This window comes from Ixodes scapularis, unplaced genomic scaffold (assembly GCF_016920785.2).
Source record: "Ixodes scapularis isolate PalLabHiFi unplaced genomic scaffold, ASM1692078v2 PGA_scaffold1__304_contigs__length_218370807, whole genome shotgun sequence".
NCBI classification, from domain to species: Eukaryota; Metazoa; Arthropoda; class Arachnida; order Ixodida; family Ixodidae; genus Ixodes; species Ixodes scapularis.
Genome location: NW_024609846.1, coordinates 11,505,827 through 11,525,627, shown reverse-complemented (window position 1 = coordinate 11,525,627; position 19,801 = coordinate 11,505,827). Strand labels below are relative to the sequence as shown.

Here is a 19,801-nt window from a genome sequence, read left to right as displayed (position 1 = left end):
TTACTACCTCCAAGCGAGGTCTTCATATGCATAAAAAAAGAATATCTGCAGGGTTTAAAACTTCTCCACCGTGAAAGACGTGTTAACACGACTCTTTGCCCAAGTCGGCAGCAGCTGATCGACGAGCTCTTTAAAAAGCTCATTTTCATCAAATGTAGCCGAGTTTAGCAGCAAAGTCATATGTTAACTTTTTATTTGGTATTGCTAAACAAAATAGAACAGGTAGCAAAAGGTTATTTCATTTTTGTTTTCCATATCGGAACTTTTTGCCTGTAATACCAAAATTGACATCTCAAAAAGTTTTTTTTTTTAAAGAAAAATGTATGGGTGTGATTGCCTCGGCAAAATTAAAATTAATTTATTTGTATTTCTAAATACTTTCCTATGCTTTAAATGTATGTCTGGTATGTGTCACGATGCTTCAGTATGGATGTGTTTCATTATCGGTATTTTAGCTGGCTTCATCATGTATCCCAGTGTTTGTATTTTGGAACACATTTTATAGTATTGCTGCCCAACTCTGTGCCCACCCCTCAATTTTGTAACATTCAGAAAATACGAAATGGACATACCTTCACGTGTTGTTGACCTAAGAAGTGCCCATCCCCCCAGTCTTGCCAGATTATCTCTAAATTTTGAGTGGGCACTTCTTTAAAACTTTAGGATAAATATCTATAAAAGAAAATATGAAAAAAGAAAGTTTACAATAATATGGGACATTACTTATATTTTAATAGAATCCAATCGGGGCACCTTTCCAATCGCCACTTTTCTGGAAACATGGCGCCCTCCCTTTGTCCCGGTTTTGGAAACAAGATCCTCCCTTCCCACCTCCCTCTCTTGCCATTTGATCATTGTCATTAACGGGCCTGCAAAGTTTTTTGCGTGCCACGAAATACGAGACAAGTTCCCACCCAGAGTAGAAAACAATCTTGAAAAGCTGGGGCAAGGGCACTCATCAGGTCCAAGAGTAGAAAGGCAGAAGGGACACACGAAATGGTGTGCTCCACCACTCTGCACCAGGGCGCTCGGAGAAAGGGTTGACGAGGAGCAGCTCCTCCTCAGTTGGCTAGGGGGGCTCAGAACTCTGGATGGGCACTTGATGTGTTCTCTGCTTAGTTTTGAAACATTCCCGAAGCTGCGGGCGGGCACTCGTTGCGACACAGGCGCACGGTCGGTATTTCTCACAGTATTGATAATAGGAAGGAGTTGTACTAAACCAATTCCGCCGAAGGCAGTCGCTCTCGCTGTCTAGGGCAGAAAGACGACTGAGCGTGTCTCGCGTTTGCCACGCAGCTGGGCGAATGACAACCAACGAAGAGCTTGAGGAGATGCTGGAGAGCGGGAATCCTGCCATCTTCACCCAAGGGGTGAGCACTTGCCTACAGACACCCTCTCTGATAACCACTTAGTGCGAAATCGTAGCGTATTTAGCCAACTTACTCTCGTGGTTTCGAGCTTCGGAGACGTGAGGCTCTTTCGATACATAGTCCAGTCATTTAGTAGATACTGCTTCGTGTAGAAAGGGTAGCCTTGAAGAATTTAAATTAACTACTTGGGTGAAAGCACTTGTCCTGTCCTTGTCCTTTGCGCTTTTGTAATTAAGATAGCCTTGTAGTTTTCAACTTGGGTATGAATTTCGTTTGAGTTCAGGATTCCACTTGGATTCAAGAAGTGTTGAGTTGTTGGAAGGCAAAAAGTTGGACATTTTCTTCCGGCCCGATTCATTTATAATTTATTTCCGTATCCTGAAAATACAGTGGACTCTCATTAATTCAAACCTCAGGATGCCACGAATTTTGCTTAAATTATTGGAAGTTTGAATTATCATAAATTCGTCTAAATATGATGTAAGGTAAAATGTTGATTTGTTATATAGATGTCTACATATACAAAGCAGATACTTTCCCCTATAAGTGTGTACCTGGGTGAAATGTATCAGATAACTTAATTCATCCCTCAGAATTGTTGTCTATTGTGAACTGTAGAGACAGCACATGACACCTCAGAACAAAATTAAGTTTGGTCATCCTGCAGAAAAGTTGTTCATTGCGGACTACTACTAGCCCGTTGGAGCATGCTTGTTACCGAGTACCTGCGTGCTGTGGGGAAGGACACACGCGCAAGCAAGCTCTGTGGGTGTTGCTTCTCCACTGTACACCAGTGCTCGGTAAGAAGCACGCTCAAAGGGGCCGCAAGAACGAAAAGTATGAATTACACGAAAACGCTGTTCGAATTAAGCGGCTTACGAATACATTTGAAGCATGGTGGGACAACCAAAATTTTGAAATTTGTTCGAATTAATTGGAAGTATGAAATATCAAAGTTTAAATTATTGCGAGCCTACTGTACCACTCGTTTTTCTTAATTAAACACCTTCAGCAGTTCAAAATGCAAGAACTTAAAAAAGGAAAACAAAGGAACGAGGAAAATTCCTAAAAAATTGCACATGCTGTACCAAAAAAAAAGCCGATGCCCTAAAATGTAAACGCTCGCAACACAGAGAGCGTATGTACGAGGCAACAACAATAAAATTTGCAAATGGAGCAGGGCAAACTGAAGCGCTTTTTGAAAGCCTCCAAAAGGATTTCTTAAGGACGTCAGACACTGGGAGGTCGTCCCAAGCTCAGTCGGGAATACTAGGTAAAAGTGCGAGGAAGTGAGGACCAAAAATGGACAAAGTTTCAGTAGAGAATGCCATCCATATAAACAAAGCTGGAACCTTGTTCCACTTTGCTTTAAGGAGAGACTCTGAGAAAGCAAGCTATCAAGTTTCACGTGCAACGTCGAGGCTCGTGGGTTTAGCTTTATGCGAGCCTTGCGGTGGAGAGCACCCCTTGACGCTAGCACCCCTCCCTGCGCACAGATCATCATGGAGACTCAGCAGGCCAAGCAGACGCTGGCGGACATTGAGGCCCGCCATGCGGACATCATCAAGCTGGAGACGAGCATCCGGGAGCTGCACGACATGTTCATGGACATGGCCATGTTGGTCGAGAGTCAGGTGAGGAGACGGGCCACAAGGCCTGGGGTGCAGTTCGGCCGCTGGCTGAATGAAGGCCGGCAAAGTAACGCCGAGGAAGGATTACCGTTGCCATAGTTTTGCAGTACATGGTCTGGTTTACACCATCGGGGATTTACCGGAAAACTTTTGAACTAAACTACGTAGCCCTTTGTGGGAGGACTTCTGGCTCTTGTAGTTTGTGCTGCTTGTGTATTCGGTACGCATTTTTCTTTTTCTCGTCAAACTGCCAGGCTGCAACTTTTGTGGGGCCTGCGATATTGAAGAGGCTGGAATTGTTTGTATGGGCACTATTGTCAGGAAAGTGCCGTTTTGAGTACCTAGCTACTGCTGCCCTAAGGGCTCTTTTTAGTTTTAGCTTACTTACACTGGAAGAGAAGTAGTAAAATTGTAGTACTACAAAGTAGCGATCCTAGTAGTCGAACGCTTCCCCGTCATTCTTAGGGCTCATGGTTAAAGGGGAGACAAATGACGGTCTGCCCTCCGAGGAGGCTACGAACGGTCCAGCACTGTCCGATTCACACCACGATCCATACATTGTTCGAAGAAAAAGTTAACATCATTTGGTAGTCTTTTTTTTTTTTTTTTTTACAGCAATAACTGTGATGGGTTTTTCCTACCACTTTAAAAGACATCTGTTATTGATGTCGTACTTGATGTTGTAGTTGGCGTAGTAGGGCGTCCGTTATCGATGTTGCCAAACCTTGAAAAAATATTGCCCGCTCCCCGCGGGAATCGAACCTGAATCCGCTCTGTGCGAAGCAGAGGCGTTGCCACTGAGCTACGCCACAGAGTTAATAACCCACTCTATCCGTTGGGTTTTTGTAGTACCCAATGCCCACTGTTTGCAGTCAAAGTTGTTGTAGCATTGTTAATGCCAAAAGCGCGTGCCGGAAAACACGCCTTCATGCACTCCGGAAAAAAAATAAACAAAAGCGTTCTAAATTTGTAGTAACCAATGCCCACTGAACGCTCGCTTTGGAGAAATAAAGAGAAATAGCCGATAGCAAAATGCCATCGTAGCACTGTCGATGCCAAGAGCTCGTGCCGGAAGATGCGTATTTACGTGCTCTGGGACAAGCAAAAAACATGCGTACAGAACAAAATGGTCAGATGTCTATTTGATTCCGAATGCTTTTGTTCACACACCACACAGTGCGTGAGCGCGACGACGATGCCCAACTACTTCGCCGTGACTATACTCTAGATTAACACAAAACTGCTCATTTTTTTTTTTTTAATTATTATTCAGCGCTACATTGTCTCGAAACTTGCTCGGAGCTTAGGTAATGATTCATGACCTAGCCACCTCGGTGGCTCAGAGCCAAAGCGCTGAACTACGGATTCCCAAGCCGGTGGGTTCGAATCTCTGTCGAGATGCTTGGGATACGACGGGGTGCTCGTTGCAGAGAAGGCGCAACAACGCGTAACTGAGATTTCAGTTGCGCATCAATAGAGTCCCGGGCGGTTCAAGTTAATTCTTAGTCCTCCGTTGCGGCATGCCAGATACCCTCCGTTGGTTTGGCACATAAAACCCCCAAATTCGACCTTTGATTCGCGCCCCGTGTTATCAGCTTTCGCTGGCAATCTCGGAGAGTTCTCGGTCATGGGAATGTGCGTGTCCGTGTTTGTGCAGGGTGAGATGATAGACAGGATCGAGTACCACGTGGAGCACGCCAGGGACTACATTGAGACTGCCAAGCAAGACACCAAGAAAGCGCTCGTCTACCAAAGCAAGGCGCGGAGGGTGAGTTCTTGCGTCTCTGGCAACCTTGGGGCACACCGCATCCCAAGGCTTGTTCGCACAGTTTCAGTTGCTTGCGACAGAGTTCTCGCAACCTCTAACGACAAGAGAACACAGCTGACGCCATCTATCGAGTGGCTGTGAAACGCTTGCGGTTCTTATATATTTTTTACTTTTTACGGCAAAAGCTTTACTTGCCCTATTGGAGCGAAAATTTCGAGTAAATGGCCATAAGAATGCGATTGCGTGGCACGCGCCGCTGAGACGTATGCTCAAGGGCGATGCTGTCCTTGGCGGCATTTTGCCGGTCGTCCTAGAAGTGGTCCTAGAACTCTAGGATGACCTCACTTGTCACAGTACATGAAAAACAAGCGGCATCAGTGGTGGCAGCATTGTTCCCGAAAGATGTCCATAAAAGTATGTCATCAAGCGTAATCAGCATGATGTCATCATACGTCATCAGCGTGATGTCATCGCCGGAGTGCCGTGTGCAAAAGGTACCCTTCGGACTTCATCTGTGCTCGTTGTGTGCTTCGTGCGATGGACTTCGAGGCAACCGCGTCTACATCTACGGCAGATGCCCTACAGCCTCCTTAAGTGTCCTCTTTTACGCGTCGTTCTCGACGTCATGCTAGACGTATTCCTCCATGCAGCGTTCTTGACGTAGTCCTTAAAATCGTCCTAGATGTCGTCCTTGACTGGCTTTCGTCTTCCTACACGTAAACACTCTTAAGTGTACTTGCATCATTTTTTCATTTTTTTCTCTCGTTGTCTTTTTAATATTAGCTCGAGACGTCATTCTTGACGTCTTGTCGTCCTAGAGGTCGTCCTAGACATTCTCAACGTCGTCCTTCAGGTCGTCCTAGAGGTCGTCCTAGACTGGCTTTCGCCTTCCTACCTTTTAGCAGTCTAAAGTGTACTTGTTTAATTTTTTTTATAGCGGAGCTGTTAAGGGCTAGTTTCCCCAGTATTGTGTCAGCGGGCGAACAAATGTCGCCGCAAAACTCTGGACAGCTACCGCCATCTATGAGCGACGGCGGTAACCAGACAATCGGCTTGCAGGTTGTCTTAGATGGCAGCAACCTTTCCAGCCTTTACACTCTGGTTTTCACCAGAGTGGAAAAGCTAAATTTCTCGAGGCGTCTTCCTAGAAGTCGTCTTCGAGGTCGTCCCAGACGTCGTCCTTGAGGCTGCTTGAGAGGTTGTTCTCGAGATTGTTTAAGGAGTCATCCTTGAGGTCGTCCTCGAGGTCATCCTAGAAGTTGTCCTTGAGGTCGTCCTAGACATTGTCCTCAAGGTCGTCCTAGAAGTCGTTCTTGAGGTCGTCCTTGAGGTCGTCCTAGAAATTGTCCAAGTCATCCTTGAGGTCCTCCTAGACATTGCCCTCTGAGCATCGTCCTAGACGTCGTTCTCTAGGCATCGTAAAGATAACAGCTTCGCTGGTCCTCTATCTTCACATGAAGTGAAAGGGCTCTACATTTCTTTTTCTCGTCTTTTTATTGGCTCAAAAAACTTTTAACAGAACAAACCGATGGCCATTTCTCGTAGATGATACATACATTTGATCCTGCATATACCGGCAAACCTTTGCCCTAGTGAAGTGCAGTTCCAGGGCCACCTCACAGATGGCGTTTGCTGTGTGCATTCTCCCATCGTAAAACATCGCGAGAGGTCGCAATGCACCCAGTCGTCAGCAATCGCAAGTGTGTGAACCAGTCTTAAATGCAGAGGAGCTGCCAAAAAGGAGGGAACTCGCAATTCCTCCTCTACTTTATTTTGGGTGATTCTAATTTCATTCTAACTTGTAATTCTAACTTGTGATAAAATACAGCTCAGATATTTAGCCTTTGAATTCCCTACAGTTTGATTACAAAAAAAAAAATTATAACAAGATACTCTGTACATCTTGATGTTATTGTGTGTTTTTTCTTACGCACAAACTTATCGCTATATACTCAAAAATGTTGTTTGCTTAGCCATCTCGTGCTTTTTATATATATATAAAGATATAGCATTGTAAGTTTGAAGTGCTTTCTTCCATGTTTTGACTTTGTGTGCATGCGTAAATATAGGTGTGCCAGATGTTTTATAATTTTTTTTTTCCTTTTCTAAATTCTTGACAAGCACTCTTTTTAAAACAGGCCCTTATTACTATCAGAACAGTCTGTCAATTGCCCAGGATATGAATTTTTGTTTGTATCTATACTACAGTTGAACCTCGATTTAACGAAGTCACCGGGACCCGCTAATTATTTCGTTAAATCGGGAACTTCGTAAAATCGAGAAAGTCACTCTTAGGGCACAGGCTGCGCGGGGAATCCGAATGTGTTCGTTATATTGGGAAATCCGTAAAATCGGGTTTCGTTAAATTGAGGTTCAACTGTATCCCAAAAGACCAATTTTTTTTTTTTTTTTTTTTTTTTGCTTTTATTATTTATTTTGAGTATGGGTATGTTTCTCTGCGCACGGTTTGTGGTTTAAGGCAGTTTTATATTCGCTGTGTCTAGCGTTAGATCCCACGGAACCTGAAATCGAAATTCAAGTTACCTCAATTAAAAATGAAGTTACGTCCTGTCCGACGTAACTTTACCCCAAGGTTTCGAGTTACTTCTGACATAACCAAAAATGGAAAATAACGGGTGCGTTCGAAGGAATGTTTTTGTGTGTGTTTTCTTTGTGAGTTTTAATATATATTGCTGTATGTCCCCCCTTGTGTAAAGCCCCCTAAGGGTGATATAAGGCTACAATAAATGAAATGAAATGAAAAAACTCGAAGCAAAAAATTCAAGTTACATCCCGCAAAACACAAAATTGAACAAAAGAAAAAAAAAGTACCTTGAGCTTGATGTCTATGCCAGCAACGCCTTGTGAGCACTCGTGAACGTTCAAACCGATTACTAAGAGAAAAAGAATGGTAATGGGATATGGACGTGTTCTGTTTAGAGCAGGTGAGTTTCCGGCAGACTTGTTGAAAACTGGCATAATCTTCACGTACCACTCAAGTCACCATGCGCGCTAGATTTGGCAGTGTTTTCTTTTAGATTGTCTAAATAAAGAGCTGTTTGGGGAAGCCGCCCAGGTGTGAGAATGACGATAGACCCTCTGCCCTTAGCCATATCAATTTTGCTCTCAGCACAAGCCAGCAAGGGCTACGAACCGGCATAACTAATGCTTAAATAAAAAGGGGGGGGGGGGGGGGGGGTTGGTGGTTCATTTTTCATTTGGTTAATGTTACTTCACTTTTCTTTTGAGTGTCGCATATAGCAAGAAGTGAATTCACATTGGAAAAAGAAATCGCAATAAATCGTCTCAAAGAAGGGGAACAAAAAGAAGGAAAAAAAAATGTATGTGACGTGCATCGAGCCCATGTCAAGGCTTCCGCCTCGACATATCTGGAGGCATGGATGTAGACGCGATTTCAACCGGTCTGCGAATGCTGCATGGGACGCAACGCAGTAATAATTTGCGTTATTTTTGTATTTACGTCATGTATTGGCGATAAAGCGAAACATTCAATGAGGTTGCGTAGGTTAGGACGCTTTAACTTTTGTTTCGTGCCCATCGGACGTAGCTTTAATTTTTATGTAGAGTTCCGTGGGACGCAACTTTAATTTTCATTTTGGGTTACGTCGGAGGACGTAATTTTTATTTAGGGCCCCGTCGGGCGTAATGCTAGGCAGTGCGTTTTACACTTGCCTCAGCCCAGCCATTTACACCGTTGAATTGATTAGCTGTCCAACTGATTTCTATGTCTTTCATCGATGGATGCACTTTTCATACTCCATTTCATATGCTTGTCATTCAGGGAAGAAAATTCCTATTCCCCTACAACAGAGAATATAGGATTGTTCTTTGATTAAATTTCAGGATACACATTTCCACATTGTAGCAGTCATCTGGTAATCCTTGCAATTGCCTTATTTTATAGCGGGTTCATTTTTCTTTATTTTTTTGATGGGGGTCTCTTATAGTTACTGTAAGGTTTGTTTAGTCAGATTTTATGTTCTTACAGCAGAAGGGCAGAACTGATAATGCATTACTCTTGCAGTAAAAGTGCAGGGTTTCTTTTACCGCTGTAGCAAACCATGCGGTACCGAACGCTCATTTTCCACCCAGATATAGCGCTAGCATTCCAAGCCAGATGCAAATGCTTCAGATCTAACCGTCGTCTTATTATAAGTTTATGGGAGTTCCTGAATTGTTAGATGGGAAAATGGCGGTCGGAGGGAGACGCTACATACATGGAGCTGAATGGTACCAGTCACCAAGAATAGGCCCCATTTTCCCATTGAAATTTTTCAGACAATCGCGTACGACTTTTGAATAAGCTAAGGGTTCATTCCGAAGCTTTGGCATCTGGTTGGAACCTCTAGAGCAACGTTTCGGTGGGGGCCAAGCGTTCGGCGAAGTGTCGTTAATTTTTGCGGCGAAAAAATCCCCGTAAATTTTTTCAGGGGACACACTGTAAGTAGGAACAATTATACGTAAATGTTCCATCCAGTTTTATTTATTTTTAATTATTATTATTGCATTGCTTGTTCAGTGCTTAAAATGCTTGTTTTCAAATTCTTTTTTTTTTTTCATTTTTGTTTTTGTTTGTTGAGTTGGTTTTCATTCTGCTCATTTTGCGTTTACCTTTTTGTTCTTTTCCTCCCCTACCTCTTCCCCCAATTTTTTTTCTTTTCACTTTTTTTTTTTGGTCTTATTACGACTGACTTGCCCACCCACCCGGCCTGCGTCGTCGTCCAGAAATGCATCATCATAATCGCCGTGGTGGCCGTGATAGTCGTCATCATAATCATCATCCTCGCGGTGAACCTGGCCTGAAGTGCTCGACGAGATCCTTCCGGAAAGGAAGGCGACGACCGCCCACCCCCAGCAATCCTCCCCAGGCGACGGAACGTGCGGCGCGAGCCAAAAGAAAAACTCGTCGTAAAAGCGTCCGTCTGGAGAGGCAAACACTGCTACCAACGGAAAGGTCCACAAGAAGGCTCCTGTTGCTGGGTTCGATCCATACTACCGTAGAGGGCTTCCGTCGACGGAGACGTCTTCCTTAAATGTGGCTGCACAATTTTTTGTGGGGTAGGTCTTTGTTGAAGTAGGGGAAAGGCTCGTTCGCACAATTGGGGTTTGAGTGTGCTCACTCGCGTCAGATTCCCTCGTAAACCAATTCGAATTCTTCATTTTTCAGCATTGGGAGAGGGGAGGCAGAGGAGGAAGCAAATTGGGAGCTGCTTTCTTCGGTCGGAAGCATTTCGGGGCCGCCCGACGGGCGACGCCGGTTAACGCATCGGCACCGTCCGTCGGGTGGCCCCAGAACGTTTCCGACCCGCGTACGTAACTAAACGCTTCGCAGTGTTTACGAGGTCGGTTCTACGCGTCTTATATCAGAAATAGTCTCTCGTAGCGTCGCCAGAAATATTTCGATCCCAAAATAAAAGAATGACGTGTAAAAAACGATAAAAATATGTACGCAGGTTCGAATCAAGCGGTTACCACTCGAGCACGCTCAGACTGCAGATGCATTAAGCGGCCTGAACACGCTCCTCCGAAGCTCGCGTTTAGTCGGACAATTCCACGTCGGCCGAGAACGTCGCCGGCCGTGCCTTTTGCCCGTCTCGCTTCGTGGGGAAGGGGGGTTTGCTCGCGATTACTTCGTTACCGGCATTATTTCGTAACTCACTTTTGGGTCGAAACGTGCGCGGCTGGGCCTGCTGGTCAGCATGGGAGCCGTGTCTTCAGATCGGTCAAGAGGAGTCCAAAGGCGGCAGACGCATTACCGCAACCCGTTTTGACACGAGCGCGAGCGAAGGAGAAGCCGCGACACTGCGACAATTTGAGCGCTCGTGAAGTGGAGGCATAGTTAAAGAATGGCGCAGTTGGAGTTCTAGCGTCGGCCTCGCTTGGACTTGCGGCGAAACGGAGCGCGGGTAGAATCGGGGTGCGCGCCGTGTGGAAGGGAACGCCACGGCGATCGTTTGCCCGGTCGTCTCTTTGTGCTGCCAAACGGCGACGTTCGAGGACCCTCGCGGAAACCAGTTTCCAAATGCCTTTGCGTCGCTCAACTCGAGGTTAATCTCGAGAACACTGCCGCGCCGCCGACCAGTGAAAAAGGGGCCAGCCGATCTCTCTTTACCTCTCCGTGCAATCTGGTGCTTTGGAACGAACCGCCTCTCGTTCCCTTCCGAAAGCCGGAAAACTCATCGGTCGGGCCATTGTTGGACAGAAGAAGACAACTAGACACGCTTTTGGCCGCTCGGTAAAAGCTCGGAAGTTTCGGGCTTTTATATTTGCCGAATAAGTGCTGCTGGGGGAACAATGACTCTGCTTGTGTGAGCTCTTTCTCTTTCTTTTTACTCGCAACTGGTTCCAGGGTTTGCCCCTGCTTGCCTTTGTGTAGGTGGAGACGTTAACGGTTCCTATACGACGGAGGAGTATTCTTTTATCGGTGGCAGTTATTGCGCCACTGTTGTCCTGCAATGTTCCGCGGCGGGACAAGTTTCACAACGCCTCTGCCCGAAGTGCCTGTTCGTCCTCTTCCGTGTCAACTCTGCAAATATGCTCTCTTTTTTTTTTCTCTCTCTCGCCGAAGGAGTGCATAAATCAGTTTAATGCTTTTGTTATTTATTGATATGTATACATGCTCTTTAATTGTATGATTGTTTTTTATACATTTTTCTTTCTTGGTTGTTTTTGGTTTTAAAGCTCAAGCTTCTTGTTGTTTGTGGCTTCGAGACTCGACCCTACTGTCTTCCATTTTGTGATTTGCTGGGGCCTCGGAACTCTCTTCTCGAGGCATTTGTGGTGTGTAGCGTGACGCCAAGAAAGGATCAAATCTGCAAACATAAAAAAGCGAGTCATAAAAAAAAAAAAAAAAAAAAATGTGGCATTGCGTTTTATTTAACTTTTGCGTGCACATGCTCGTGGTCGCACTCCCGCGACGCACTTTTCACACACACACACATTTGACACTATGTGTTACTTGTTGAAGCATGCGAAATGTTTACATGGATTAGAAGCAAGGAGGTTACTGCCTCGCGTTTTATTTCGGGGCTTCACCTATTTGGAACGTGAACCTGCTGCACGTTGGTTAGTCTGTAGAGATGTGCAGGAGAAGCCGACGATACATAACATGCCGCCATGTAAATCGGATAATCACAAAACACACCTGTTGCGTGTCATTGGCTGTATTTGGGGTTAAACTTCTATCTTTGAAAATGGGTTGCGGCTCAAGATAGATTGCTCAAAATATTGGATTGACCCAAAAATAACGACCCAACTTTTACATCTCAATTGAAACCGTAGTCATGCATTCGTGTAAATGTGGAACTTTCTGTGACTGAAATATCACCGTGGCTGAGTAAAAAAATCTTGGGAGAAGAACTGGCGGTTTGGTCTAGAGTCGCGCAGCATTTAGCGAATATTCGAAGCATTGACTACCATCTGCCTCTGTAGCATGTAATGCCGGAGTGCCAGCTTAGATGAATTTTACATTCCTTTCAGTACTTTATTTGACACGGGATCAAAAGCCTCGCTGGAGCACTAAAACTGACGGATTACAAGCCTTCCTTTTTCATAACTGCCTCTGTCTCGTATCTTTGTGCTGTCAAACATGTCTGCAAAACTGGTTCCCACCTCATTTCTCCGACGATTCTCTGTTGTTTGAAACTTGTTGTAAAGTCTCTGAACAAACTTATTTTACCTTTGAATTTTGTTTGTCACACATTTGAGAGAGTTCTCTGCTCTTTCCTGCTAATCGACTAGTTTTCGCTAAACTTGGGGACTCTGATTTTCGGAGGCCATCCCACCAGCTGATGGAGTGATGAAGAATGTGGTTTGCTAAAGTGGTTTTTATTTTCTTACGGTACTGTCTCTTTTTGTTGTTGTTTTAATTTCTGTATTTCTTCATTTGGTTTCGTACAAACATGACATTCTCTTCTGATGTTTGGTTTGGACATCGTGTGGCAGATTAGCGGCACCTGCGTCTCCCCTCGGTGAGTCAGGTTTTTTGTTTTTGTTTTGTTTGTCCTTTTGTTCTGACAAGTTTTGCTTTGTTCTTTCCGATTTTGAGCTTGTGCAGCACAAACATGTTGGGCTCATTATCCCCTGCTGCTGTACTGTGCTTGAGTCATCTAATGAAGCTGTTGTGTCACATTTATTGAGATGTAAAATACACTTTCAAGGCAGCACATTTACCCAGCCAGTTGTGTCAATTCAGTTCTACCGTGTTTTTCACACTGCTCCGGGTTAAGAACGTCCTTATTCGGGTATTTTTAAGCCGCTTGTTAACAAAGACTTTTTTTTACCGCTCTGGCTTCCTGAAATTTTATTTAGCTTTCAAATATTGTTTGAAAAGTAATAGTGTAGTATGTAAATGTTGATATGCACTTTTTTTTTTCCATGTCTCAATGCTTTGATAGTTTCAAGGAAATAACTATTTTTTATAACTGTGAATTGGCGGTTAGACCAGTGCTGCACAATTGACACACGGAGGTCTTGGGATTGCGAGGTAGTGGAGCATTATAAAAATGTCAAACTCTGTCCGCGTCAAAGTTGGCAAGTGCGGTAAATCTCGTAATTCTTTGCAAAAATGTTCTGTTCTGATGAAAAACAAATTTCATACTTTTTTTAAATCAACAGAACTGTGACCCGAAACCCTTTTAGAGCACACCTCCTAGGCACCCATTTCCGTGTTTTGCGGCGTCGGCGTAACCGCGCTAAATTTAGCGGAAAAACTGACGTCACGTGACCTCAACACGAATTCAATTCCCTGGTAAATTTAGCGGAGAAATTGATTTGTTCATGGGTGATGTGACACGAAGTCATGTGACATCGTTTTTCCCGCTAAATTTTGCAAGTCCGAAAAATCGGTCAGCAGCTGTACTAGTCTTCTCGCGCTGTAGCAGAATCAAGTCTGATTGATTCTGTAGATGTTCGAAGAGCAGGAAGTTCATTTTTTCTTAAAGTGCGGAAGCTTGTGTTTATGCTTCGGTGGGCCAAAAAGGCCAATACAGCGTGACTTCTGTTTTGGGTTTACATGAAGCTTTAAAAGCCTCTTGCGACTAGAGAAACCAGTTGACTGCAGTGGTGTCTTGTTCATCCGCAGAAGAAAATCATGATCCTGATCTGCGTGGTCATTCTGGTCATCATCCTGGTCTCCACGCTGGGCAGCTGGTTGGGCATGTCCTAAGGACGTCGAGAGGAAAGCAGCCGGTGACATCTGGTGTCCGACCCAAGGAACTCCCGCACGACCCGCTGCAAGATGAGGAGAGCTCTGCTTTTTCGTTGTTTTCATCGTACGCTAGAGACAGAGGAGACCTAATGTCCTGCAAAGCGGCAAGAACCCCAAAGAGTAGTTCCTCCGGATCCCACCAGGGGGCTGCATGCACGCGGTAGCGCCACCTGCCGGCGGTTGGGAGGAGCGAGGAGTGTGTAGACCGCTTGCATAGAAAGCGGCGTGGTAGGCCGTAGAGTCCCGCAGAAGTTTAACGAGTCGCTGTCACTCGGGGTAAGGGGACGGACCTTCCCAGTACTGAATCTCGTTAGTATGTACACAGAGTAAGCATCGTTTGAGGAATCGCTTGCAGATGAACTGTCGGTTGCGCTCGACTTCATTTCGGTGGGACTCTGTGGAAGGCGAATTGTTGTTGACTGCCCCGGTTTTGCGGCCTTTGAGTGTCCTGTTCCTCGGTGCGAGTACCGTAGATGTGTCTGCGTTTGTTCGACTATATTGGTTTGGTTCGTTCCTTTCCACTGGTGTGCTGGCAATAACAACCCCCAATTTTGAGGAGTTGGTGAGGAAGGAGCGTGGTCATACTGTTGGCCGGTTCCTGGCCGGCTATTGGTCAGCTGCTGGTTAGTATTGGTCGGCTGCTGAATGACCATCGGTCAACTGTTGGTCAGTGGCTGGTTGACCATGGGCCAGCTGTTGGACGACGGTTGGCCGTCTGTGGTGTGGTGCATGTGGTCACTTTCAACGGGGCAGCCCCGAATGAGACTGCAGAAGGTTGCTTTGTGGTTGCCGACGAATGGGTCCGCCTGAACGACGTTCTTTCACAACAATCATGCGTATCCTCTTTCTTGCGCCAACCGCCTGTCCGGGGACCGCGCAGTCGCCGGGACTCGTCCAAGGTGTCGGGTCTGTTCCGGCGAGGCGCCTGTTTTTCGTTTTCTCGGTCCCCGAGCGCGTAGAAAAGGTTGACTCTTCTTCTCGTTGTCGCTGCAAACACAAGCCGATACTGCCAGTGACGTCGTTGGTGACATCACAGATCTCCCCGTCTGCCTCTCCTGTTTACCGTATTGGCGCGTCAGTCAGGTCAATAGTGCTACTTCACCCCTCGTCTTTTTCCTACACGTCTTTCTCTCGCCGACGGGTCGTTGCGTCGTCCGTGGGCCGAGCATTTCTAACCTGCCCCATGTTTGTTCTTCGTTTCCTTGTTGTTCGTGTCCTTCATTTCAACTCCGGAACGTTCCTCCGACGTTCCGCGTGGCTTCTGCGTGCGTTCTTGAGTTCAAGGGAGAGAGAGTCTGCCGAGAAAAAAAAAAAATGTGTGTGTCACTCTTTGTGAAATGGTGCTAAGTTGGTGTACCCACCCAACGGGGGGGGGGGGGGGGGACACAGGCGCGCATGGATGTCTAGCGGTGCGTTGGACTGCCTCGAATTCTCTTGTCGTTTCAGACTATATACATATATTCTCCTATACATAATGTATAATTCCGTGTGGAAGCTGGTGACGGAGGAGTAAAGGAAAAAAAGGGCGGAAAGCTGTAATACGGTCTGTACTAGGCAACACAAGCAATAGCTCTCTTTTGCACTCCTGTGGGCGGTTCAGGAACGTGCGGAGCAGATCTGACTCAGGTTCTATCTCGGTAAAATGTCTGTGCTAGGCCGTCGTAGCAGCGCATCTCTTGTCTACGTGGGGATTTAAATCGGTGTGCATTCTCTACATGGTTTTTTTGTTTGTTTAGTTCTCTAAGGCTTGCCATCAGGTTGTGCACTCTTCTTCTGCCAGTTGCCATCACGTAGGAAGAGAGCGCGGGCAGAATAAGCGACCAGAACGGTAATAAAGACAACGACTGCATCTCGTCCTTGAGTGCCGATCGGCCCTTTGGCCGATCGGTGCACGATTGGAACGTTGGCTGCGGGAAAGGAGGAAAAATAATAATAATAATAATTGCTGTTGTTTTCACCATAGCAATCCCCGCGTCGTCTTATCCTCAGTTTTCGTAGGTACGACTTCTCCGGTGCGCGCGCAGCAGTGTCTTGTCAGCATCACATTCTGTAAATGTCCCTCTCTCTCGCTCTCTCTCTCTCTATCTTTGATCTAGCAGTTTTTTTGTACATAAGTACAACTCTGTAAATATATACACGTATATAAATAAATATATACGATATGCATACATGCGTACCTATAAGCTCGAGCTCTCTTTTACTTCTCAGATTCGCGCCCCCGCCCCCTCTTCCCTCACCAACACCTCATACTCGGTTTTAGCCAATCAAATCCATTGTTGACACTTATAGGGCAATCTAATCGCTGGCAGTGCCGGCACGTTCCCTCATGTTTCTGTGGACGTGCGCCCGTTCTTACTACTATTGTTTTTTTCTTTGATGGTGCACCAAGCTTCGCGAGATGCAGTGGTCTCTTTTCGCTTTTCCGATCTGATGACAAACGAACTACTCGGAATCTGACTGCGCATGTCGACCGCTAAAACAGAAGCGCCCATACCATCCATCTCCGGGAGCGCAAATATACCATTTGGAAGTAAAGAAAGAAAAGTGCAATTGAGCATATCCTGTATTCCTGTTGATTGTTTGCGTCTGCCAGAGACGGTTGTGGAAGCGTAAACGTGGAACCCAAGCGCACTTCGACTGCCTTGCACGTTTCCAGCATCGCTTCGAGGAAGCCCGCAAGAGAGGAGAAATGATGTGCGGCTCTTTGGCGTTTTCCATGGGTACCAATTACCTTTACATACATAGCAAGCAGTTGTTCCTTGCGGCAAGAGGTTGTTGCTTATCTGGTTTCCGCTCCCGGTCGTACGAAGCCCCCATACATTTCGGCCTGCTACGATCTCTGTAGCCTCCGTTTATCAGTTGCAGAATATCCGCAAAAGAGTTTCTTTTCACCTTCCTTTTTGTTGCAACAAGATTGCTTCGCTTTGACGTGATATCTGTCTTTGATAGCCCCGCCCCGCTCGGAGGTTTCGACGCGTATCGTTTGATGATGGAGTTGGCTTTGGAAACGTGTCCGCCTGCCGTAAACGTCTCCCACACCGGGCACACGCTTCAGATGTCTGTTCGGCCACGACGGTTCCCCCACTAAATTTGGTTATCATAGTCCATTTGTCAGTAACATTACGAATGAACTGTGCATAGAGCAACGAATTCTTTTTTTTATGGGCGCTTTTTTGTGAGGCGCTGTGAAAACAACAATCTTAGAACTAGAACTTTGTTTCCCAGCACGCCTTCTGCTCAGTGTTGCTGGACGTTTCTACAGGTTAACATTGATTCCGACGGACTCTTTTATTTTTTTCTTTCTCGTTACTTAAGCTTTCCATGTTGTAGCAATCTAGGACTGTGTATATAATATACGATAATACCTACCTGTTGGAATAGATAGGTATTGCTAATAATATATGTGTGTGAATCAGAAAGCGCTCATCTGTGACTCCTTCTACAGAGAATGGCACCTCGAGAATACTATTGTCCATTGGAACTTCCCGCGCGGAAGCCACTTTCTACACTATCTAGGTAAAAATAGTGTTAAACCCATGATGCTTCAGGCTTGAACTGTGTAATGGCTGTTTCCGAGACTTCAAACAAGTGCTTCTTTTTATTCTTTAAAATGTTGATTTCTGCATTGTATCAGCTCGAACTCATGACTTGTCTTTCGCCATTGACCACTGCAATTGTCTTGTTTTTTTGTTTTTTTCATCTCGCCCGGTGTTGAAAACACAAAAGAATAAGGACTGCCTCTTTTTAAAAGTGGTCTCTGTCGTGTAATGAGAGGAAAACCAGTGTCTATATTGTTAGTTAGCTTATGCGAGTCTGAAATCATCCAGTATTGCTTTAGAGTTTTGACGCAGGCTTTCAAAGCGGACTCCCGAGCAAGACGGTGTCATTCTTCATTTGGAGCTTGTTTTAATAGCCAATGTCTTCCGTACAACCGACCATCACACGCGTCTTGTTTGTTTGTTACTCATTCTTTTGTTTGGTCGACGCGCATTGCGTTTTAGATCATTCTGCGGAGTGTTTGGGGGCAAGCTGGTGCATTCCACCTCGCCCGCGCTTCAAGTTTTTCTGTTTGTGAGCGATCAATGTAGATGCCTTATTGACACACGAGGGAATGTGAATCCGAGAAAACTTCTGCTCCCGGTATTTCCCTCACTTCGTAAAAATAAAATAAAAAAAAAGAATCCCTGGCTGTGATTTTTTAAGAGTGGCAGTTTGCAACATTATATGACCCGTTTGCTTTTTCCTGTTCAAAGCGTTCAATTTATGTGGCATGTTGGGCGTTTCAAGCTTTTAACTGTTGGGCTCTTGAAATATCAGCTTGAGAACAAATATGAAAAAAAGAAAGATGCTGAATGTTGGCACCTTTGTTATCTCAGGCTTTTTTTCTTTGGTTTTTCTTTTTGGCTATTGGTACTGTTGACAATGTTTGATTTAATTAAAAAGAAAATGATATGCCTATGCACTCTGTTTTAATATTGTTTCTGTTTGTGTACATAAGTGATATAATTTCAAATAAACAATGATTCTGCCCTCTAGAACACATTGTATTGCCTAGCATCCAGATGACATTTACACCTCTTAGCTTGTAAATATCTCACATGTTTACATTTGAACAAATATGGGGGATCATGAAAGCGCAACTAGATGGAATTGTTAAAAGGAAGCTTGGAAGAAATATTGATGGCCATTGATTTTTATAAAAATTTTTACCATGTACTAAATATTCACTCGTGAGTATGCGTACGAAATATTTAATCATAATGTTAATTTTCTTTTGAGAAACTTGAAAGCTGGACTGTTGGTAGTGGTTCATGGTGAAATAAAAAGCGCACAAAAACCAGGACAAAGAAAAGGACTTACGACAGACAAGTGCTTACAACTAAAAGTGTAATAAAACTATAAAAGCCTTTTTATCGGCTGCACATGCGCCGTTTAATAACCCTCCTAATATAATCAAAAAATGGGGGTGAAAAAAAAAATTTTTCAGCCTTTCTACTGTCATGAAGAAGGAAGACCAGCGGAGCTGTACTTTATACACTGTGTGCTTCTTTGTTGTTGTCTGTTTTTCGCGCTGTTTCCTACGATGAATTCCCACCAAAGCACCCAACTATCCATTCTTCTGCCGCCGTCGCTTATAGATGGCGGTAGCTGTCCAGGTAGGTTTGTATCAACATACACGGACACGATCCTGGGGAACCTAGCCCTTAGCAGCTCCGCTGTAAAAAAAAAAAACTTAATGTGCTTGTGGCATTGTTGCCGATAAGAATGCTTCCTCAGCATCTGTAAAAGCAAGAGACTAGTGACTTATGCAGCTATCGCCCAAAGTTTTGATATTGAAAGCCTCCAGACGTCCCGCACTCTCTGCTCTTTAAATCATTCTAAAATATTTGTATTTTCAAACACGGGAGCGCACCCACACCTGCCGCAGTGGACTGCTAAATGGCCAGCCTGAGTCTTGCAAAGAGTTGCAGTGCTCCCTCAGTCTGTCGTTAATACAGCGTCCTGTTTGGCCCACATAGGCCTTACTACAAGAGAGCGGAATGCAGACACACAATACCCAAACGGCAATGGACAAAACGATTTACGTGTTCCCACAAGAAAAAATGGCATTTTCTTTTCCTGACAAGCGGACCTTCGTGCACAACGGTATGAATTTGCTAGTAGCGTTGAAAACAACTGGCACATCATACTGACGTTTTGAACATTATGGGTCACGCTGTGGAGGAATGGAAGCACTACCGGTCTTACAAATTTCTTCCGTGGCGCCCAATTACCTGGCCCCTTCAGATTTTTTTTTAGTAAA

General features: G+C 45.0%; 1 protein-coding gene across 1 annotated transcript in view; it reads left to right on the top strand.

The window, feature by feature from the left end:
• The window catches only part of LOC115308243 (syntaxin-1A), a 30,418-nt gene extending 11,882 nt beyond the window's left edge, over positions 1–18,536 (top strand). Inside the window, exons 7-10 of the mRNA XM_029966090.4 lie at positions 1,297–1,370; positions 2,867–3,004; positions 4,659–4,769; positions 9,516–18,536. Of these exons, the coding sequence (XP_029821950.1) occupies positions 1,297–1,370; positions 2,867–3,004; positions 4,659–4,769; positions 9,516–9,593 (401 nt within the window). The 3' untranslated portion in view covers positions 9,594–18,536. The remainder of the gene's footprint in view (positions 1–1,296; positions 1,371–2,866; positions 3,005–4,658; positions 4,770–9,515) is intronic.
• Positions 18,537–19,801: the final 1,265 nt, after the last annotated feature.